The sequence below is a fragment of the Molothrus ater genome, chromosome Z (genome assembly GCF_012460135.2).
Source record: "Molothrus ater isolate BHLD 08-10-18 breed brown headed cowbird chromosome Z, BPBGC_Mater_1.1, whole genome shotgun sequence".
Taxonomy (NCBI): Eukaryota; Metazoa; Chordata; class Aves; order Passeriformes; family Icteridae; genus Molothrus; species Molothrus ater.
Window position 1 is genome coordinate 66,645,795 of NC_050511.2, and position 24,367 is coordinate 66,670,161.

Consider the following 24,367-nt stretch of genomic DNA (forward strand, 5'->3'; position numbering starts at 1 on the left):
GAACAGCAAGGCCTGGAGATATGAAAATTATTTTCCAGAATGCAGAGAAGCCTTTGTATTTCCCTCACTTAGGTACATAAAGAATTCTTTTCCTAAATAAGTAAACTGGGGGTCAGATCCTATTGTCTTGATTGCATATTTATTTTTTGGATTCAAAACCACAAGCTCATTTTCAGCTGTGAGTTTGGTGATCTGGCCTAAAATTCCAAGTATTTCCAGAATTCAGGTGTAGTGGTAATTCCTCATTTCTCATCATTGCAGAGAAGGGGGAGTGTCTGTCTAGCCATGTGCATATTTGTGTTGTTTTGATTTTGAAATATTTTTTTTCTTCTCAGTAATTTTGCCCAGGGGGAAATCTCAGGGGCAGCTGACAGGGGTTTTTGAGTCTACATTGTTCAGGAAATGCTGGAGGCTGAAGCAGAGAAATACCAAATATTTCTATATGAGCAATACAGAAATAGGAGAATTGGACAAAAATGCAGAAAAGTGTTGCATATTTACTTTAAGTAAAAACATTGTTAGTCACAGGATTTTAAAACGTACCAAAAAATCCTGTTTGTGTAACAAGTGCTTTTTGGGGCAGCAAAGGGATTGGCACACCAAGAGCAGCTCCTGCTGGCATTCTCTGTGTCTGGAGGTCTGCTTTTGGAGTGGAAATGGAAATGCTGGAACTTTCCTGACTAATTTTTAATTAGTTGCTTTAGTTATTTGTAAGCAGCGACCACTTTTAGCCAGCACTAGTCAGGTTTCTTCACATGCTCTTACTGTTCCTCTGATCCTGAAATCACTGGAAACTTAATTTTGCTAAAACTAACCCTGACAAGCTTCAATAAACAAAGCCAAAAGGAGTTGAAGATTGCACATCTAGGATCCTATATTCATGGCACTTCAAGGATATTGGAGTAACCAGAAGATACGGAGGAGATGAAGGCCTGGAAAACTGGTGACTCCCTGTCTGAGAAAAAATGACAAAAGCACTGAAAATGTGGGCCAAATGAGCATGAAGAGCGAAAAATCAATAACCAGAGGAAAGAGCAGTGATTAATGAAGAGAATTATGTAGTTTGGAAGCAACAATAATGTCAGTGTTTGCAAGAAATGCATAAATGAGTGGGAAAGCTTTGCATCAGCCTCAGTGTGGAGGCTGAAGATCTGACAACCACACTCACAAGGCCTGGCCAAGAATAAAACCATGCCTGACTTGCCAACACAAAAAAGAGCTGTTAGAGAGGGTCGTATTTTCCCTGACATTTCCATAGGATTTGGGTAACCACCTCATTTTGGACAAGCCCAGGCAGGGAGGAGGCCTTGGGAGGGCTTAGCTCGTGCTAAAGCTGTGCCCAAACACACAGGTCAGAGCTCTCTGTGACCACCCATGCTGAGGTGGGGCTGGCTCCTTGCAACGTGTGAGAAACCACCTCCTCCACCCTTTCTGTAATTCTGTGGGAGCAAAGAACTCATTTCCTGTCATCTCTGCCACAGCAATTTGGTGTCAAACCTATGGACAGACACAATAGGGACCCAGGATTTTATGAAATCCTGGGTATGAAATTTTATATATGAAATTTGAAATTTAAATATGAAATTTTATGAACCCAGGGTATGAAATGTTGTTCTTCCCTGTCTCAGGTTTTCATTCCCTCCTGTTGTGGTGTTGTCACGCCAGCATGAGGTGAGAGATGAGGATTTGACTCCGAGTTCTCAGAAGGCTGATTTATTATTTTATGACATGATATTATATTAAAAGAAATTATGTACTAAAACTATATTGAAGAAAGGACACATCAGAAGACTAGACAAGAATGAATAATAAAAACCCGTGGCTGATCAGGGTCCCAACACAGTTGGCTGTGATTGGCCATTAATTAAAAACAATTCCCATGCTGGGTAAACAATTCTCCAAATCACATTCCAGAGCAGCAAAACAGGGAGAAGCTGAAGCTCCTCAGCTTCCCAGGAGGAGAAATCCTGGTGAGGGGATTTTTCATAAAATATCACGGTGACACCCTCCTGCTTTATGAAGTGTGACTATCCACCTCCTCAGAGCGGAGCTCACAAACCCAGCCCTCTTCTTGGATTTAAGGCGTGCCTGTTCTGCAGCTTCAGTTTAGTTTAGGTGTGTAATCTTAATTTATTACGCGTGGCAGGAATTGAGCAGCACAGTCAGGGCAGTGAGATGTTTGCTGTATCGAGTTTTGCAGTGCCCTGCCACTCCTGGGTTCTTTTCCAGGTTTAGCACAAGGACCCTCCAGCTGCCATCTGCAGCCCCTCCATCCCAGGTGTGACTGCTGATCCCAAGGCAGCACAGTAAAATCCCATATAAGAATCCCTCAGCCCTTTCTAGAATGCCTTAGCCATGCCAACAGCTCATGTATAAAGGATTGTATAATTGTATATAATTGTATATAAATTGTATATAATTCTATATAAACTGAGCCTTTTACACAACTGAGGGATTAAAGATGTCAAAGCACACATATTTATGTAATATAATTTTTTTTTTAATTTATGATGATGATTAGACTAAAAGGCTTTAATCAAACCTCCGTCTGTACTGCACAGTATGGACAATTATAATTAAAGTCCCTGCTGCCTAGGCCAACCTTAGATCTTACAAATAGTCACTAAAATCCTGGTTTCAGTTGCCACAGGATACTGCAGGCTCTCTTAAATAGCAAGATTTTCATTCTACTTTTAAAGAAAAGATGTGGGGGTCTGTGGCTTCCTGGGACACCATGGCTCTGCATGTGCAGTCAGCTTTCTCATTAAAAGACTAGCAGCTGTAAAAAGGTAGAATTTTGAAAAAAGGGTATAGAAATATATACTGTGACAGGCTGGATGGCAAAGAGGTTTTGGACTTCTTCCTTGGGATTATTTTTTTTTTTCTTTTAGTTCCAGTTATTTTTTCATCTGGATTTGAAGCTGGGAGTGACTTCTTTCTGGGATTGTGCATAACTATCTTGTGGAATTTACCAATTCTGGTGGTAATGCTGCCTTTCTAGAAAAGAGATAATACTTTTTTTTTTTTTTTACCTTGTACTTACTATGTAATTAGTTAATGCAGATGAAACCATCTGATGATCGTTTCTTTTTTAAAAAAAAAAGGTACAAGAAAATTCTCCAGAATTTGTAGCCTCAGAGAAATCACGGGTGAGTGTTGTTGTTACTTTCTCTCCTGAGAATCTGACAACAAAGGACAAAATTCTCTGCTGTGTGCCAGTCTGATGGCTTTTCCTGCAGGGTTTCCTGGAAAAATTTTGGAGCAAGAGAAGCCTTTTTCTAAACCACCTATTGCAGTTGTTAAGCCTTTAAGTCGGTGCTGTCCTGTATGTATTTATCAGACCCCTAGAGGTCTCTTTATTTCTGTAATGTCAGTTATTTTACTCAGAGGCAGCTCTGAATCCTTTGAAACTTGCACAACCATATCTGAAAGCAATTTTAAATAAATGTGGTTCCAGACCCTAGTATTGGCTATTGTTTTAAATCAATCACCAGTTTGACTCTGAATAGAAAAAAGGACCAAAAAAAAAAAAAATCCAAAATAAGCTTTATTGCAAAAAAAGTGTTGTCTTACTGATACAAATGTTCAAGAGAAAGCTTTTTTTCTTAAAACATCTCTTTTCAAAATCCCCAAACTCAACAAAAGAGAAGAAAAATCACTGAGTTTAACTTAGTACAAAGTCTTTGGTCAGCACCTAATGCAACTGGAACAATCCTGGATGTGCTTTGGCTATTTTCACATGTGAGATTCTGTTGCATGGCCAGTGACAGGCACCAGCTGCCACAGAAAGCACCACTGAGACATACAATTAACACATTACAGTACAAAATGTAAAAAGAAAAACAAAACCAAAAAACGACTAAACTAAAACTCAAGTCATTGTACCATCATCTTTCTTACAGAACAAGCTATGATAGAATGAGGTGCGTATAACTACAGCATTAATGAGATTTCTAACAAATGAAACTTCAAATACATAACTTTCCTCACCTGCTCTGCAATAACTGAGCTTGCAGGTGTGGCAGTCCTGACACAGCACTCAGGGCTCAGGAAATGCAGCCTGGTTTCCAGCCAGCACCAAACAGAGTGAAGCATTCTCTTCTGAGAGACATTTCCTTCAGCTGCCTGCAGGAATTAATGCCAGTTTGTGGAGCACCCTTTCTGAGAGCATGAGGAGTGGCTGCCTGTCTTGGCTCATGAGGTCACTGAGGGAAGGGCAGCACAGTTTGGTTCTGCAGTTCTAAGGGGGTTAAAAACAGTCCAGGTATTTTGCTACAGGGCTGGTGCCTCCTCCACCATTTGTGGGTGATTCAGAACACAAACCCACTGAGCTGCTGTGAAATAGGATCTCTGAAGAGACTGATAGTGTGATACTTGTCCTCTATGACTTTTTTTTCCCCTTTTTTTTCTTTGTTCTCATTTGCAAGAGAACTTTAGAATGTCCTACTATGCGAACAGTTTACAATCTCCCACTTCAGGATATCCTACTACACTGATCTTTCAGATCTGATATATTTTAGAATTACTTATATACTGTTTGGATGCTGGTCCAAGTAGAAAAGAAAACACCTTTCCAATCTACTTATTTTTTCCTTGATTACAAAAGTACCTCTAAAATGTTATACCTCAAATTTATAAAACTACAGAAAAACAAGCAAGTTTCCCTTTTTGTTTACATAATTTGTTATTTTCTCCATATATTACTGCATTAAAAATAAATAAACTTCTATAATTTTTTTTTTCATTAGGAATTATAGCAAAATACCCAAAGTGTAACAGACTGCTAACAGGGAAAAAAAAAATAGCTCATGTATTTGTGCCATTTAGTGCCATAGGATGACTTCTTGAACTTTAGCTTTTTAAATATACTTTAAATCGAGGTTATATAAAAGATAAAATAACCATGATTTGCCCTTGTAAATAGAAGTTTTGGCAGTGGCAGAATTTTAAGTTGCCCTCCTGAAAGGGTGGTTCTGCAGTCTTGGCAGGATGGAAAGGAAGGGCTCTTCCCCTCTGCCTTCCTCTCCCAAAATACACTTTTCCAAAGCATATTTGCTTGGAAAAGCAGACATTCTTGGGTGTGTAGACACAAAAAACAAGTGGCTGAAGAACAGCACCACGGTTAATAGAGGCGCACCCACAGCCTCAGCCTGAGGGCCTCTCCCTTCTCCCCTTGCAGGCCGCCGTCCTCATGGCCGCTCCCCAGCTGCTCCATCTCCTTCTCCTCGGGCAGGGCCACGCTGGTGATGTCCAGAGCGTGCAGCCCGGGCGCTGCCCTGCCCCTGACGGCGTGCAGGTGGCTGGCGCCGTCCCTCAGGAGCATCCGGAAGGTTCCGCGCCCATTGCCGCGGGCGATGGCGTAGCGCGCACGGCGCCTGAGGGCTGGCAGCAGCGCCAGGATGGGCTCCCGGCTGCCCAGCCTGGACATGGCCACCTGCACCTTCAGGGGACTCTCCGTGTCCAGGCTCCCCCAGCTCACCTGCTCCAGCTGCAGGAGGGAAGAGTGTTTAGAGCAGGAATTGATAATTAAACAGCTCCTGACTCCATTCCCGACGACATGGCCTGTAAAGCCTAAAGGCCTCAAGCAGGCCTTGCACAGCCTCTGAAGGCTCTGATTTTGAGAACCTGTTTAACTTCGTGCTTGCAAAGAGGCCATGCAGAGGAGTATTATGAACAGGTGTTCGAGATCACTTTAAAAACCATCAGGCTATCAGCAAAAGTCAGATTTAATTTTCAAGGCCGAGGCAAGATGAGGATTTCTCAGATTGCACTGCAGCCTGGAAAGGGGGGAATGCACCACCACAAGGAGAAACCTGTGTTTAGACACAATATAATGTTCTTATGACCAACAGAAACAACAGAGAAATGCATTTCACAACACTGCATGGAAATTCCCTGGCACCTTCTCTGAAAATTCCATACCTTACCAGTATGAAAAGCAACCAAAAACGCATCATGAAATTAATGAAAATTTTTGAACAGGAGCAAGTAATGCAGTGTTTTAAATACTTGAACCCCATAGATAATGATAATGATTAAAAAATGTTTCTTTTTTCACATAATTTATGGATGTCACTTTTACTGCCTAGAAAGTTCTAGAAACTGAAAAGGTTAATGGTATTTAAAAAATGTAATAACAAGATGTAACAATTACAAACTTGATGTGATTTCCTGTAACTTACCTTCATAAGCCCACAAAATGCAGCAAGAAAAATAATTAAATGTATAATCCTCTAAAAACTTAATCAATTCTGATGAACATTTGACTTCCATCAGCCAGGTCTAATCCCCCACCTCTATGAGGAACTATGGAACAGACAACAAGACTAAAATGATCTTCTGCAAGATCTGTTTAGCTGTCCCAGACTATAAATGCTGTCCAACCTCCTCCTGGCAGTAGAACTTGCTGTAGACATGTCCAATTCCCCAGGTCTCTGCAATTAAAGGAGAATTATTCCCCTGAATGTACTCTGAGGAACTAGACCACATCTCACACTACAAAGGAATCTTTGCAAGCTTTAGAAACTTCATCCTTTCACAGCTGCTGATGTATTTGTTATTGTCAAATTATTACTGCCAGCAGGACCTAGGTGAGGTAGGGGGAGAAAAGAGATTTTTGAATGTGACCTGTTTGAAGGACTTCCTCCGTTTACTCCTGGTGTCACACCTCTGAAAATACCTCAAGAAACATTACAGTGGTTTTTTATCCTGGTACATACAGTGTTAGCACTTCTCTTCCTCCTGCTGTCTTGTTTGGAGTAGCCATTGATTTTGCACTCATAACACACTTCAGGGGACAAAGCATTCTCTCCATCAGCATCTCCATCCAGTGGCAGGTACTGGCCTTTGTTAAATCCCATCCCTGAGACACAGTGTCTGTGGAATGAAAACATGTGTTTTAGTCACTCCTTGCAGTTTTATGAGCTGTCCCTGCTAAATGGAGTGTGTGTAATCTGTGCCACAGTGTCTGCATCCCCCTCCTTGCCCTTTCCTCAGCAGGAGGGCTGTGCAATAATTTCCCTCACACTAGAGTGGCTTACTAAGGGGAATGCAAACGCTGGCTGAAGGCTTTTAGCCTGATCTAATTTTCATTTACAAGTCCTACAGGGAAACCAAACAAAGCCAGCCTGCCCTGTACCAGAACAATGTTAATTTGTGTTTAATGTTCTGGATTGACCAGTGATACTTAAACCCCTTAATTATCTCAGTACACCTAGTACCTATCCTTATGCATTATCAATCCCCACTCAGCAGGCCTGTGAAGGAGTTCATGTGCTGATACCGGGGGAGAAAGTAGAACTTGTTTAACGTTATTTATATGCTACATTTAAAATTAATGTCGTGTTGCATGCACAGACATTTTTTTTTTTTCTAGTTTCTGGATATTTAGCCAGAAACTAGAAAGGACTTAGCAGCTTGTCCTTAATTTGCACCTCTGCACCTTCTGAATGTGTCTTTGGTGAAAAGCTGTGTGGAGAAACTCACCCTTGCCCAACTCTGTAATAGCCAGGCGGGCAGCCACAGAGATAACCACCCTCGGTGTTGGAGCAGCCATAATTGCAGGGGTTCTTGGCAGAGGAGCACTCATTCACATCGTGGCAGGCATGGGAGAACTGGTCATAGGAGAATCCCGATGGGCACACACACCTGTAACTCCCCAGGGTGTTGTAGCAAGAAGCAGAGCCGCACATGTGAGGATTGGAGCATTCGTTTTCATCTGGCAAGCAAACACAAAAATACTGGTGTTTTCTAGTATGATAGACAACAGGTCAGCATGATGCAACTAAGAAATCAGAACATCTGCAAGTCCCAGGGCTCTGCTGCATCCCTGACCTCATCATCCCATGGACACTTGGTTTCTGGAAGAGAAAAGGAGTATCATCTTCACTTGTGGGTGTTAAAATATAGCGAAGATGACATCTCCAGTCAGTGAGACTTGAAAAAAAAAAAGGAATGTTGATGTTGTGGTATGGAAAGTTGTTTTGGTAGCTGGTATCATGGTTATTTTATTTCTCTCACCAAGGTATTTCTCTAAAACCTGTAGGTTTTCCTCACAAAGTTTTCCTCATCTCAGTTTTCCTCACCAAGGCCACTAGTGAATGCTTAGCCATTCTTGCCCACAGTCACTTGGAGGGAGATTCCTTTGAGGACCATGATTTACAGAAACTTAAGCTGGTTTGGGGTTTTGTGGGAGCTGTTCATTGTGGGTTCTGTCACTCTCGCCCCGGTCCTTTGCTCTCTTTGCTGAAGAGCAGCATTAAGCCAGGAGTGATTGTGGTGATTGGGACTTCAGAGAAACTGAAGGCTGGTGTGCTAGTTAATGTTAAAATGGGTAGAATAAACTAATTTGTATATAGAGAATCAGGACAGTAAAGTCAGTGTAAATGACAGTGCTCAGAGTCATGCTCTGATTATGATACCATTGACAGAAAACCATGAAAGCAAACCTGAAAAGGTAAATATTTTGTATTGGTCTTTGTGAACAGCGTGATATGACATTGTTTCTGTGCAACTTGGTTTCTATTAACAAAAAAATCCCACATTTTGTTTTGTGCATGATATAGCTTAATTCAAGCAATGGATTGAATGAGCTAAATCTAAACAAAACTCCCAAGCTTCCTAATTTGTCCCATTCCCTGCACAAAGAACTAATGCTGGCCTTAAGACTGTTTTGGAAGAAGGAAATCCTTAATGGTTTTGTTGGTCTAATTTTCTCACTCTTTGCTTTAGATGCTATTCTGTAACATTCTTTAATTGCTAATGGTTTTTATGCTTTTTTGGTTTTTTTGTGGGGATTTTTTGTGGGTTTTTTTTCTTATGACAGGTATGGTTTTTCAATGCTTTTTTTCCTCAGCAGAGGTATTACATTGATACTTTCAGGAATTCAATGAACATTCAATGATGGGGATTTTTCACAGAAGAAAGAGATCAGAATTTAGACCTTTCTAGGAAAGCTAACTGTCACAGGGAGTTTCAAAAGGCTGAGTGTGTTTTCTTGCTACCTCCTGTCACTGATTTACACTGGGAGTAGTACATGTATGGAAAGAGTGGGAGACAGACAAAAAGACTTTTGTTGAACACTCCTAGTTCTGCTCATTCTTGCCCTTGCCTGGTGTTGCCCCTATAAACACTCTGATACATCTGCTGTTTAAATTCTGTGCTGTTTGTTTCCTTACCAACACACTGATTCCACTGGTAGTGCTGGATAAATCCTTGTGGGCACCCACATCTGTATCCACCCAGGATGTTCTGACAGCCATGCTGGCACCTGTGGTTTCCATCACACTCATCCACATCTGTGTGTTCAGGAGGGAAGCAGAGCATGACACAGGATTACACCCACTGCCAAACACTGTGGGATCCGAAGTTTGTTATGACCCAGCCGTGTCGTCTGGTAGCCCAAGAAGCCAAATCTGTGCTGGGCCAAGCCTGGACCCCAAAGCCTGGGCTGAGCCCAGAGCCCAGAGCCCCGTGCTGGGCCCAGCCCAGCGTGGGCAGCAGGGCAGGGGGGATTCTGCCCCTCTGCCCCTCAGTCAGAGCCCACCTGCAGAGCTGCCCCAGCCCTGGGCCAGCCCAGCAAGGAGCTGGAGCTGCTGCAGCCAGGCCAGAGGAGGCTCCAGCACGGGCAGAGGGATGGAGCAGCTCTGCCGGCAGCAAAGGCTGGCACAGCTGCCATTGCTCACCTGGGCAGGAGAAGCTTTGGCCTGAGCTCAGGGTGGCCTGGCAGGGCCTGAAGGGGCTGCAGCAAAGATGGACACAGACAATTGCCAAGGGCTGCAGGGACAGCAGCCAGGCAATGGCTGCCAGTGCCAGAGGGCAGGGCTGGCTGGGATCTTGGCAATGAGGAATTGTTCCCTGGCAGGGTGGGCAGGCCCTGGCACAGGGTGCCAGAGCAGCTGGGGCTGCCCCTGCATCCCTGGCACTGCCCAAGGCCAGGCTGAACCCTGGGACACTGGGAGGTGTCCCTGACATGGTGGCACTGGATGGGCTTTGGGGTCCCTTCCAATTCCAGTCATTTTGTGGTTCTATGGTTTATGACAGAGGAGCACTGATGTAAGATAGAAGGACCATGAAGGTTTTTCTTTTGGAAAGCCTGGAAGTCAACTAATGTCCAGTTCTTTCCATCAATAATCTGATTTTAGTTCTTGAGCCTTTTTGGTACTCAATTTTGGAGAATAAACACTATTCCCAGCAATCCCACGTTGCTGCTTTAACATAATGCTTAGAATTTGAGGGGTTTTGTAATTTCAGTTTTAAACCAATCATTTAGGGATAAGCTTTCATTTTCCTGAGAAATATTTTAGTGTTTGAATGTCAAATTTGGATGTCTTTGCAATTGAAAATAAAAAGCCACATAAAAAGTCTCTGAGACAAGTGTTTATAAAAGGTGACAGCCACAACCATCCCACCTTCCAAATTCTAAAAACTCAGACACCTTAAATTGCATCTGCCACAGGAAATAAGTAGATTGTAAGTAACCTAATTTTTAAGGTACAGCATCCAAGTCAAGTAGAAAATAAAAGAAAAATTCTTTGTTTTATAGGCACACCAGGACATATGCACTTTATGAGAACAAAGTAAACTGACAGGAGATAAATCTTAGTAAAACCTTTAGCTGCATATATTCTGCAATGCTGTTTGAGAAATAGGCTCTAAATACCAATTCCTGTATTAAACGCTGTATCAGAGTTGTTGGTATTTTGAGAGGCCATAAATTTCTCCATGCATGCTCTTGCATTTTTAATTCTCAGCCAGGTGGCCTCGTACTGCTTTCATTTTCTTCTTTGCTCAATACCTGAGGCCCACTGAGAAGTCTGGAGCTCTCAAATAGATATTTCCTAACTGAGGCTTCCCCTTGGAGAGATAAAGCTCATCAATATAACCTTCATTTTAAGTGTAATAATTATCTTTCTGAATGCAGTGAATTGGCCTCCTCAGTGTGTAACTCTGTGGTAGGAGAATTCAGTACAGAATTTAGAATCTAATCTAATTAGAATTAGCCAAGACGAAAATTGTAAAGAGATTCTCTTTAGACATATGAAGACATAAATGTAAAAAAGCCCCACAACTACTATACTTTTAGATGCATAAACCTATGTGAAGCTGAAAACAACCGTTGAAGAGTTCAACTAAACAGTCACCATTTTATCCTAATTTCTGTAAAAATTACTCGAGACAGTACATTCCTGCATATGCTTTTGTTATACTTACAATCAGTCTAATACTTTCCAATTTCTTTTTGTAATTACTTTTACTGTGGCTGGTGCTCTGTTTTCTCTGTCTTTAACATCAAATGGTTCAGTAGAAACTGAAGTAAGGATTCACACCATGAAAAAAATCTGACTGCTCCTACTTACCTTCACAGTTTAATCCAGTAGAATCCAGAGAAAATCCCCTTTGACATTCACAGGTAAAACTTCCAGGAGTGTTTTGGCAAATTCCTTTTGATCCACACAGTGATGGATGAGAACCACACTCATTGTTATCTTCAAAATAGAGAGGAAAAAGAAGATTGGTTTACCTTGTGGCACGATGTTGGACATGTTCATGTAACATAAAAATAAAATCCACAAAGGTGCAGCATTTTATTTTGTACCTTTTCATTTTTAAACGCCAGATGAACTGGAGACATGCAGAGCAATGAGTAATTAATAAATTGGAAATGCTAGTGGTAGTTCAGTTGTGATATGAGTATGGAATGTAATTGCTGATATTGGAAAAATGCTGCCCTTTTGTGTTAGCTGAACTGAAACAGTTTCAGTTGGCAAGATTTATACATATGCTTAAGATCTGAAGACATCTGTATCAACTAAAAAAAGAAAATGCAGTCTGGTTTTGGTTAACTACATTTTAAATGAGATTTTAATAATTCACCCTTTTGTCTCCATGTGGTTATATTTAGAACATAATAACATGTATTAAATATGTACAACTCTTTACTAACCAAGAAAACAGAAATATTGGACAGACTGGATAGACTTATTTTTTCTTTAGCTTTAATTGCTGCTTTTCAAAATCTGTTTTCTACCCTCTTGACACTATTGCTCTGCATAAAGAGCACAAGAGACAGTTGAGAATGTTGTCCTTAGAGAAAAGCTTATGAAAGAAAACCAGTGTTTTTCTTACCAATACAAGCTGTGTGATGTTGTGTAAAACCAGGTGGACATTTGCATGTGAAGCCTCCAAGGGTGTTGACACAGAGAAATTGACAATTGTGTTGTTTGGTTTGACATTCATCAAGATCTGAAAGTAAGAGATGCTGTTGTCTTAAAAAAGTCAACAAAGAGGCACATTTAATCAAATCTGATAAAAACACCACACTCCAAAGCCAATTCATTTTAAGTTGTAACCAAATTAAAAGGTACTGTGTCTAACTTTCTTACCTTTACATGTCTTTCCATCTTCCTGAATGACATAGCCCCTGGGGCATGAGCACTGATAGCTCCCTTCTGAGTTCTTGCAGATAAAATTGCATGGTCTGGGGGACTGGGAGCACTCATCAAGATCTAACAAGAGGGAATATTAAGTTATCTTTCGTCCTCATCTCTCTGACAGAAAGATGTTTGCTACACAGCAGAAGCTTTTAGAGAAAAATGCTCACAGAAGAAAGCCCCCCATTTACATTTGTTCAGAGTTCCTATTCCTTTCTCTGTGAATATGTTGCTGTGGAATTTATGTGGGGCTGCTACTACCACAACAAACTGCCTTGAAGGAGTAATAAACTAGAGTGAGAGTGGCATTGGTATTTGCATCTAAGCAACAAATATTTACTTTTTGGTATTCTACAGTATATTTGTACCTGCAAACCAAAAAAAAAAAAGCGGGAAAAACGTAGAAGTGAAGTAATGAGCTGGTTTGCCACTTAAAGTGGTTGCACAGCTTTAACCAACTTCAGTAATCATTCTACTGCAGGAATTCTGCCAGCAGAGCTTGTTCCTCCATTTCCCCAAATGAAACACAAAACCAGAAATGCGTATTAGGAAAAGAAATAGAGGACATGAGATAAAAGAGACAAAAAAATGGTTGCAACAAGTGTTTACAAAGGTTGGTACATCACTGTGTAACAACTAAAAAAAAAATAACTGATGAATACTTCAACTGATGATTAATTAATGAATCTTACCATTACAAGATGTGCCAGTTATGTCAGTGGTATAGCCAGCTTTGCAAAAGCACCGGAAGGAGCCCATGGTGTTAATGCACTGCCCATTCCTGCACAGGTTCGGCAGGACCTTACACTCATCAATATCTGTATAGAAATTATTAAATATGTCATGTCTCAGTTTTAAATTCTACTTTTTTCTTCTCTTCCATTTTTGCAGTTCCTCATCATCATGCTTCTGACAGGAACTTTCTCCCTTCTCCCTCTTTAAAAATGGATCTCACTCCAAAGCCAAACATCTTTCAAATCTGATTTCTGTTTTTTGCATCAACACCTTCCTGTTGTTTCACTGGGCACTCAGATTCCAGTTTTGCTAACTCCAAATAAAAACCCATACAAAAGAATTTTCTTATGACTACTTCCATGTCAAAAGTTAACACCAACATTAAAAAATACACATTAGCTTCTTTCCGTGTAGAAATAGTACCTGCAAAGCATTGTGAGATTATTGTTAAATGAGATGGTTGCTGCCTTTGCCATGTGTCCAAGTTTTCAGCAATACAAAAGCTTTGGGATAATTTCTAGCTTTTAGTTACTGGTTGGTACTTCCAACCAGATCCTAATCCTGAAAATTCTGCCCAGTTGATCTGTTTGCAGCTACTGCCAAATGTGCTTTTAATTTCTGCTCTCTTGGCATTATTTGAAAAATCAAACTCTGCCGTTTAACAGGAAATTCTCCGAAGGAACTTCAAAGAGAATTCTTGCATTTTCCTTAAGCATGCGAGCATATGCTTTTCCCCTTTTCCTCCTCTTTTCATCCCTGCAGATACCTCTTCCATCTGTGGTGTAGCCTGACCCGTGCGGACAGAGTTTCTTGTAGTGGGTGGTTCCGGGCAGGGGGCAGAGCCTGCACTGGTTCCCCCAGCCCCGGCCGCCGTCACAGCAGCACTCGGACCTGGTGACAAGGCTCTGGCTGCTGGAAGCCATCTGGCACATGGTCTGCAGAACTTCAGCAAAGCAAAACCCCCGCCGATTATCTGAGAGGGAGAAGGAGAGAGGCTGGAAATAGGGAAGGAGATAAAGATCTGCTCCCATTAAGCATCTGGTGAATTATTCTGGCTCTCCGTCAATATATGCAAGCAGCAGAAGGTGATTAGCTACCATCAGGTCCATCTTGATTTAGCCTTTCAGAATTGTTGTGTGCTCCTGGTAGTATGCTGCCATTCCAAATATATCCAAGACACCCCTAATGTTCACTGTCTGCATGAGCAGGGTAAGAATTTTGCTTCTAGGAAAGCTGTGCTCTTGGTAGTAAAACAAGATAAATGCTGATGAAGGGTTTTGCTATTTTTTCAAGTTTTCTTCTAGGAAAAGCTAAAGGTTTTGCTATTTTTAAAGTTTTGCTTCTTATTTTTTAAGTTTTGCTTCTAGGAAAGCTGTGCTCTAGGTAGTAAAACAAGATAAAGGCTGAGGGCAAAACTGAGCTCCTACTTCAGCTGCCTATGTTGTGTTCATATTTCAATGTTTTATTTGGAGTGGGGTTAGAGGTTTGGTTTGTTTGTTTGTTTAACTGGCCAAAATGACAAGTTTTATCATCTGTAATTATCCTGCTAGGGTTTAAATAAAAAATCCTAACTTAAAAGTGTATATGCAACTCAGTACTTTTTCAGTGGTACTCCTAAATTTTGTTGTGGGAAAAAAGTAGAATTGTATGGCCTTATTGTTGGTATGGCCCTGTCTAATTCTATTTTAATTTTTAAACTTTTTGGTTAATGCCTATCAATAATGAAAGGGGAGCAAAGTTTTAAAGTCATGGGGCTCCTACAGGTTATCTTCAAACAGGCAGCTGAGGAGAAAAGAAATCCCAGTTTCCAGTGCTACTAGAAACTCCAAATCTTGCAGAGATTTTATCTTCTATATAGAAAATAAAATTTCTTCTACCTTCTATGTCATCTGTCTCATTTCTTGATTAAAATGGAGACACCGTCAATTACTGATCTGAGAATCCTTATGTTTTTTATAGAAAAGATTTTCTTTTTTTTCTCTCAAAGCCAATAGTGATCCCTCAGAATGTGTAAATGTATCAATACTCAGCTGACCTTGTCTTTTACAGATTAAAAGAATATGTACATGTCTTACAAGAATTAGGCAAAAAGCAAACTTTGGCTTTAGGAAAGACTTAATTTGCCCACCTGCTAACTTAACTTTTTACATCAAATAAAGCTGTCCTCACTGAAAGTGTCAGTTCTGTGAAACAAAATATTGGCTGCAGTAATTTGTAAGACTCTACAAATTTCTGTTCTCCCAGACAGGGATACTGTGCAGGTCTTTAGGGACATTATGACCTGAGGAACATATAAATGCTTTGTCCCCAGTTTGAGAATGTGGAATGAATTTTAAGGTGAGTGGAATATAAAGGTTTGCACAATGTATTTAAAACAATGTAATCTGTGAATTAATGCTCGGGCTATAATTCAGAAGAAATTCTGTGTTTCTGCCAGATCCATTTTTCATTGCAATTTCTAACCCAGGAAACCCGAAAGGAAAAGCAGCAAGAAGCAAACTTTCCAAAGGCAGAAAATAATAGGAAAATTACATATTAAATATAGAAAAGCAATAATGACCTCCAAACAGGGTATTTCCTCGGCATTAATTACTGACTGGGGTTAACAGACTGCAGTTTTGTCTTCCCATCTGGTTCTAATCCTCAGGAAATACTCTGCACTTCAATGTTATTGCTTAGCCATGAAGTCAGCACACTGCTCATGACCATTTAGAGGGAGCTGTTTTACAGTAATGGCACAGGATAATTAGGCTTTTTTTCATGCAAGAATACATAAATAAATAAATGCACCCTTTCGGTGCTGTATGTACACCCAAACACTGGTCAAGAAAAAGTAAATTTTTGCAGTTCTGTTTTACTCCAAAAAAGGGAATGATGAATTTTGTGGTGCAAATGACAAATATGAATATATTAAAAAGAAAATGCGCACTGATGAACAAAAACCCTTCATCAGCATATATCTTGCAGGCTTGCCTCGAAAAAAAAAACCTTGCAATTTTCTGGTAAAATCACAGTATTTTATGTCTGAATTAAAGGTGTAGAAATTGAGATGCCTAGTTGCCATATGGTGCTTAAGATCACATTCTGAATAAGCAAACACTCAACTTTACTCTGCATCCATTTTTGAATTATCTAAAGGTGACTAAATTCTCCTTCTTTAAAAATCCCTGTATTTTGTCTACATTTATGTCCTATGAAATTTAGACACTTCTATGTGAGGCCTGATTGCTACAAGCTGTTAATTCCTAAAATGATCTAATAATTTTAATAATATTTTTAATATCGTACCATTATTTAACTGAAAAAGTGTAATTATATAATTTCTGTAGATATGAGGGCTGATACGTTTTCAGAAGCCTAATTTTCTCCCTACATTTACACTGTAATGTGAGATGAGACGTGTACAAGAGAGACATTTACCAAGGCACTCAGTGCCTGATGGGCTGGAGAGGAATCCTTCATTACATTCACATCTGTAGCTGCCAACAACATTCACACAACGCCCATTTTCACAGACACCTGGCTTGGAGCGGCACTCGTTTTCATCTTTAAAAATGTAATTTAAAAATTAATTAACAAATATAACAACATCAATAAAATTGTAAGAGTAACAGAAAACAATAAGAACAAAAATAAAATATAATTACATTGACAACAACCACAGCAATTCATTGCAAGAAAATAAATCAGAATTTCTAGAATACATTAAATATTCCATGTAGCATTTGAAAAATATTTTCAATACGTGGAAAAATCCACTGATTAAGACTGGAAAGGGCTTGCAAAGGAGCATTATCCTATTCCATTCCTTCTGTACTTCATCACAGGACAAAAGCTTTAATTGCTTCACAGCTTATAACAAGAAGCAGAAAACGCAGCAGAGCAAGTTGCAGTCGCAACATTCAGCTGGTAAGTAAAATTTAAATAAAATTGGAACACATGCATAATTTGAGTGACAAATCTTCACTTTGTAATCATCAAGAGTCTCTGCACTTGATCTCTCTCCCACAATAAGTCATATTTGAGTCCACATAATATTTTCCTGAAAGTTTATACTCTTCATGTATTTTCTTCCATAGCTAATGGCACGGATACTGTAAGCTGTTACACAAATTTTTTAGATGCTTACAATAAACCTCAGGAAAATCTCAGGTTCCTTAAAAGCAGAATTATATGCCAAAAGAAAGGGAAAATTCTTGTTAATAAAGATTATTTTCTGTAAAATAAAAAAAAAAAAATCTCTAAAAGAGAGTGCTCATTCTCTTGCTGAAGGAACGTTTTTATAAAATACTTTTAATTAAAACATTCATTAAGTTGGATGTTTATTTTTTTTTCCCCATAGAATTTTGGTCCTGGGGTTTTTTTCAATATATCAGAAGAAAGTACAATGTGCTAAAATATAGCTACTGTCCTCCTCTCAACTGATTGAGTAAATGATGGAGAAAAGGTGTTTGTTTACTTCCAGAATGGGGAATTGTTTTGAACTATGGCAGTTTCCATATCTTTCATCCTTTATAGTATTTATAGGTGGTTTCAGAATCCTAGGAGTCTTAATTCTTTAAAGAAGTGACACATTATTTATACTAATGCTAAAGGAAATGTAACTTTTTATTTATGAAAATCTTGCTTCCTACCCATAAACTGAAGTCTCATTTTTTTGGCAAGTAATTTTTTAGATGTAACAACTGTCTAAAAAACTTCTGGATTTAGCTTTAGAGCAATGAAGTTTTTATTCTTATTAGTCAGTTAGAACTCACACTGAAACAAAATAGAAATTTTAAGATGCTTGGTATCATTAGATGTCTTAAATGTCCTTAATGAATTGTTATTTTCTGATTTTATATATATAAAATCAGGAAAAAAAAATATTTATATGTATAAAAATTATATATATAAAATCAGAAAAAATATACATTTATAAATAAATAAATAAATAAATAAGTATATACATGTATAAAACAAGTTTTTTTTTTCCTTCTGTATATTCTATTAGCTGCCTTCTTCCCCTTCTAAGCTTTACCTGTGCATCCTTCTCCATCAGGTCTCTGGATCATCCCAGGAGGACAAATGCACACGAAGGTACCAATCAGATTTTTGCAAATCATGCCTCTTGATTCACAGTCATGGAGACCTTCAGCACACTCATCTAGATCTGGGAAAAAATAAAAATTTTGTGTTTGAACTTTTTTCCAGTAGCTTCAGTTCCTGAAGACAACTTCAAGAGAAAGGAAGTACAGGTTTCTCTAAGTAAAAGCACTGAAGGAAAAGTCTAAAATCTATGATTATATGCAGTTATCTTGATCCTCCTGGGCTGTATCATCTTGTCATGTTAAAGATGAAATTCAACACTCTTGGCTTTGCAGTCCCCATCAAGGGTTACACTCGATGACAAAAACACTAAATACTGCTTTTTTGTGAGTTCTGAAAGAGCAAATCATCACCTGCTGAGCTGTTGGCTACATTCCACTGGAGAGGATGAATGCAAGATGCACAGAAATGTTTGGGTTATGTGCTGGTGATGGAAGGTGGGGAGAAGTTTACACGTCAGTCATTACCTTTGCACATCTTTTGGTCTTCCCTCAGCTCATATCCCACTGGGCAGGTGCACTCATAGAAACCGTAAGTGTTGATACAACGAAAAGCACACAGCAGGGGGTTCTGAGCACACTCATTGATATCTGAGCAGAGAGAAACAGAACAGGCATTCTCGACCGTGTTTCAAAATAATCACCAAGAAAGATTTATTACACCTATGTTTCTCTTTTCAGCTAAAATTATCAGAAAGCTAATTCAAACTAATTAGCTTCTGAGTAACTAGAGAAATTCAACAATGCTCTGCTTAAGAATAATGACATAGTATATATATAGAACTACTTGAGCTTAGTATGGCAAGTCAGGGCAGGCCTATTTCAGATTTTTATTATATGCTCATATTTAATGTACTTTCATGTGATGAGAAATGTCAGCTTCAGAAACAAACTAATTATGATTCATAAAATATAACATTTTTGAGAATGCCCCACGTGGGGCATTCCCATTGAGTGTGGGAAGTCCTGTGATAAACTAAAAGTTCTGCTTAAAGCAATTCAGATTTCTTTTCCAATGACTTATTTCAAAGTATAGAAACGTTGTTTTCCTCTGAGTTATAAAAGCATGAAAAACATTGCTAATGAAATAATTTGAATGCTGACAAAAGCTGGACAAAAGCCAAAGGAAAAAAAAAAAATGAAGAGGACAGGTTACCTTCACAATTCATCATTGGCCCTGGCTCAAATCCTTCGTGACAGCTGCACTCAAAGCTGCCAACCACGTTGGAGCACGTTCCGTTTCCACAGGGGTTGCCAATGGAACATTCATCTGTGTCTGTTCATAATGAACAAATGCAGAGTGAGGAGAACTGGGACAAGTTGTGCTTTAAATTCAAGAGTTCCAATTCCTATAACTGCACCCACCTATGCAGTGCACCCCTGTGAAATCCAGGTTGTACCCCATGGGGCACTCGCAGCGGAACGATCCATCAGTATTGATGCAGTGACCATTGGAGCAAATCCCTGGGCTTTCAAGACATTCATTGACATCTAAAAAGCAGGGAGATATTAACAGCCACTCAGCTGATGCATTTCAAGTCTCAAAAAAAGCATTTAAAAAAACCTAAGCACCCTGTTATGTTTGTCTAGAGCCATGCACTTCCAGAAGTGTTCTTTTTAACATATTTTACAGGTCAGCCTCTTGTCACCAGGAGCTGTGAGGAGTAAACTGTCACGTGCTATAATATCCAAGTATAGTTTTTGGTATTAATATTACTTTTTACATTTAGAAGAATAGCTACCTTCACGTGTATCATCAATTCCAGGAATAGTTCCATGACCATATGGGCACAGGTCCTGAAAAGCAACTGCAGAGATAAATTTTCTTTAAAAAACAGAGCAAGTGAGAGACAGAATCATGACAAATGGTTAAAGTCATCCAAAAAGGACCTACGTTCAGGTCTTTATAGGGCAAAACCAAGAAGTAAGTATTTTTCTTTGTCTGTGATTTCTTCCATTTAATTTTACTCCTTTGGCTGACTTGAAAAATCATTCTAGAAAAAGCCACTGAGAGCAAATGCCAGAAAGATCTCTCTTTGAACAACACCAATGTGCTCCTCCTTTTCCCCCAGCAACAAATTTTAAACTCTAAACGTGTACCTTCCTCTTCCTTTGGACAGAGCTCACAAGGATCACCCCATCCTTCCCCTGGCATTTTACTGCAGCAACACTTGGCCTTTGTGGTGTTGAAAGCCTTTGGCAATGAGCACTTCCCATTCTCAAAGTTGGTGAAACAGAAGCTCTGACGAGTATCTAGGAGACAAAAACACAGTTATGCAGAGATAGAACCTTCTCCCAGATCAGATGATGACTGTCACTGTGATATTTTCCGAAAAATTCCTTCACCAGGATTTCTTCTCCTGGGAAGCTGGGAAGATTCAGCTTCAGCTTCTCCCTGATAGGAATGTGATTTGGAGAACTGTTCACCCAGAATGTGAATTGTTTTTTATTAATGGCCAATCACAGCCAACTGTGTCAAACTCTCTGAGTCTATCACGGGTTTTTATTATCATTCTTGTGAAGCATTCTGATGTCTCCTTTCTCTTTCTTTAGTATAGTTTTAGTATATAATTTTCTTTTAATATAATATCATAATATAATAAATCAGCCTTCTGAGAACTTGGGAGTCAGATTCTCATCTCTCACCTCATCCTGGGCACCCTCACAGCACCACAACAGATGACTGTCTGCCCTGAGAGAAATAACCTAAGACCTGTATTTTTCATACTTTTAAAAAATCACTTAGCAATCCTCGTAAAGATATAAACTGGGAGGAGTTTCCACAGAGTATCTGTTATCTTTTAGACTGAGCTATTGCATTCCTTATCCATGAACTCACCAAAGCACCTCCTCCTGTTATCAGACAGCACAAAACCTGTGGGACAGATGCACTGGAAACCTCCTGGGGTGTTGGTGCAGGACCCGAAGAGGCAGATGTTGGGATCCTCGTTACACTCGTTAATATCTGTAAAGCAACAGAGAAACCTTCACCACAACCTCACTTGCTGTGAACCCCCGTGGTCAAGGAAAAGTGTTTATTTATTGATTGATTGATTTAACTGAAGCAGCTTCCAATAGAATGATCAAGAGTTAAAGCTATTTCACTGATTCCTTTAAATCAGATTTTCTCACTGGCATGCACCTTCTTTTCCAAACACCATTCTCTGCTCTTCATTATAATCAAAATATAAACATTAAACAAATGCTTTCAGAATGTATTTCCCACAGGAACAATATTTTTCTGTAAACGAAAATGTATCCATACAACATCCAAAGATTATTTTTTAAAATCTGTACGATGGGAGTTCTTTTTAATTAAAGGTATACTTTTTCATATACTGTCAGATTCGGGACTGAAACTATAGCTCCTTATTAGTAGAGTGACACCTTTACTTGTATTTACATGCCCAGATTTATATTTAGCAGTCTTTAACTGCCACTTTCATTGTGTTATTTAAAATGTATTCCTGTTCTATTAAATAATCTATCTACTATTACTGCAAGAAGACAGTTAAGATTTATTTTTAAAGTATATCATTAAATATTATATTAAATAATTGTGAAAGGCATAAGCCAAATATTAGTATTTAGTGTAAATCTCTAAGTGCCTGTAAAATTGTGCAGCTCAAACAGCATCAGGTGTACATCCCTCACTGTACAGACAACAGGCAAAGCAGGAAAAATAATATATTAAGAGACACTTAATTTTTCATATCTATTATTCAAAACTATATTTTGACTTATCATATTCTACAAATACTAAAAGAATATATAAACTGCCTTGCTAAGGTAATTTTTAAAGGTGATTATAATCTGATAAATTATGAGATGCATTTTGTTAATCTTCAAAGTACAATGCTATTTGAGTCTTTCAGTAAGGAATACTGGAAGAACCATCACAGAAGCCTGTGGCTATGTAAGTGTTCTACAATAAAAACCACACTGAGCTTGACCAAAGAATGGGCAGGAACAAGGCTCTCTCCATGAAAATTAGCTCCATGGACATTGAATACTCAAATTTGTAGTGCCATTTCTGCCCTGCTGTTCTGAATTTTAGAAAACCGCCCTGTTTTCAGCAGGTAAGAAAACAATGGAAATACAATCTTCATTATTTGGAAAATATAAGTGGAGTGAAGGAAGAAATGAGGTGGAGTAGAATCTGTGGTGTAATATCTGAAAAATACTACCTTGAGTCCCACTTTCAGAAATTGCTATTAGGTACAGCACATGGACAAACCACTGCAGCACAATCTGGCATTTGGCTGAACTCTGCAGTAGCTTCCCAGGCTACATTCTGTGTGAAGCATTCCAAATCAGCTTATTTCAGAGAAAATGGTAAATAATTTCCCACTTGCTGTGATAGCTGTTAATACACAAAGCTCAGCAATTCAGCTGCACAGCAAAGTTGCTCTCTTGAAGTGCTCATTATTACTGCAATGAATGGTTTGGTGCTAAGGCTCTTTCTGTGGCCACGATGGAGAGGTGACTAGCCAGGCTGTGGAAGTAAACAAGTCCTTTCCCCTTTATTCCTGTACAATGGAAGGGAATATATCACATGGGTAGGTGAAAGGTAGGAATATTTCTGCGGCCCCAGTTCTGTTTTCTTCTGCATATAATCACCCTGAGCTCACAAAGCAATCAGCCACTGCCAACCTTCACATCACAGACAGCAGTAATAGATTCTCATAAAGCTGTTTGCATGCAACATCAATGGAGAGTAATGGGGAACATCTGCTGCAAGGGCTGTCAAAATATTAATCTAAGTTTTAGTGCAATCACATGTGATAATCTGGGCATTTCCTAGGAGATCTGGCTTCAGATTTTCTGGACACGTGGCAGAATGACAAAAGAATGCAAGCAAGCCCCTTCCATTCAGTTTGGGCAAAAATCTGTCTGGCAGCCACTAACGTTCTCAAAAACATAGATTCTGAGAAGGTGCTAAAGTGGCCATAAACAGTAACATTCCTTGAAAACCAAAAGCTTTCTTTACTTTACATTCATGACTTTAGAACTGTAGATGATTTGAATTCACCTCAAACATAACTGCTAATGTGGAGCTAGCAGCTGCCAAAAGAAATCATGAGGTTGGCAGGCAAACTGAATATTGGTGGCATGATACAAGTGGCTGAGAGAACTCTGGGGCTTAGAAAAATAAACCCTGTTGTTCAAGACAGAAAGTTCAAAATGGTTCCTGTTCCTGCAGCCACACAGATTAGGTGGCAGTAAGTCAAATCTTAAATGCCCAATAAATTCACAGTATCCCATGCTTTGCTCTGTTGGAAAAGCAATTTGTAATCTGGATTTATTTCTTGCCCTCTGCCACAGCAAATCTTAGTTCAGTGTGTGACATTCAGCTCCTGAATGGCATTCAAGGCTATAAGTGAGACCTGTATGAACAAGCTAGAACATAAAAACTGATGACTGGTCTGCTGTATCCTCCTTCTCCTCCTGGGAATCTCAGCAATTTAGAGACATTATATAAATAATAACATTGAAATCAGAAACCTATTGTTAGAAGAAACTGACTTAACTGATTGTTCCTATAAGCACCATAACTTCATCAAGATTTTTAAACTTCATTTCCCTCTGAAACCAAATGCTTAGTTCATGCATTGATTGACAATAATTACCTTCTGTAAAAATTACATAAATACAGTGAGAACACCTGTTATATGAATTATATTTTTTCAAAAGTCACTGAAAGATAAAATACTTCCTTTTTAAAAAGTATTTTTGTCACCCTGGTTTTTTAAGATTTTCTTAGCCTTTTGATGTTGACATTTTTGTAGTAAACTTTATCACACACTTTCTGTAAATAACTCATTGTTGTGCATTCCTTTATGGAGGAGGAGAAATTTGATGGACTGTTGGTTTGACCAGTGTCATTGGAGAGGTGGCACTGTCACCCTCCAATCCACCGTCCCTTTTGGAAAACTATAAATGTTGGAGTCAGAAAATAAACTTCCCTTTTTTCCTTCACCTTGAGAAGGGTGGTGAGCTTGTGTTCTTTTGTGACATATTTTTCTTTGCATTAATGAAGACATCAATGTTCAATATAGAGTACTATACAAAATATTCTTCTGCCTCCCTTTTTAAAATCTCTTCCTGAGGACT

The 24,367-nt window shown here is 39.1% G+C and overlaps 1 protein-coding gene across 1 annotated transcript in view; it reads right to left on the reverse strand.

The window, feature by feature from the left end:
* Positions 1-3,529: 3,529 nt before the first annotated feature.
* The window catches only part of FBN2 (fibrillin 2), a 123,031-nt gene continuing 102,193 nt past the window's right edge, over positions 3,530-24,367 (reverse strand). Inside the window, exons 49-65 of the mRNA XM_054517971.1 lie at positions 21,093-21,218; positions 20,354-20,506; positions 19,996-20,061; positions 19,619-19,744; positions 19,410-19,529; positions 18,722-18,844; positions 18,187-18,318; positions 16,587-16,712; positions 13,933-14,139; positions 13,124-13,249; positions 12,384-12,506; positions 12,127-12,243; positions 11,358-11,486; positions 9,177-9,296; positions 7,486-7,717; positions 6,720-6,876; positions 3,530-5,488 (exon numbers count right to left, since the gene is read on the reverse strand). Of these exons, the coding sequence (XP_054373946.1) occupies positions 5,123-5,488; positions 6,720-6,876; positions 7,486-7,717; positions 9,177-9,296; positions 11,358-11,486; positions 12,127-12,243; positions 12,384-12,506; positions 13,124-13,249; positions 13,933-14,139; positions 16,587-16,712; positions 18,187-18,318; positions 18,722-18,844; positions 19,410-19,529; positions 19,619-19,744; positions 19,996-20,061; positions 20,354-20,506; positions 21,093-21,218 (2,549 nt within the window). The 3' untranslated portion in view covers positions 3,530-5,122. The remainder of the gene's footprint in view (positions 5,489-6,719; positions 6,877-7,485; positions 7,718-9,176; positions 9,297-11,357; positions 11,487-12,126; positions 12,244-12,383; positions 12,507-13,123; positions 13,250-13,932; positions 14,140-16,586; positions 16,713-18,186; positions 18,319-18,721; positions 18,845-19,409; positions 19,530-19,618; positions 19,745-19,995; positions 20,062-20,353; positions 20,507-21,092; positions 21,219-24,367) is intronic.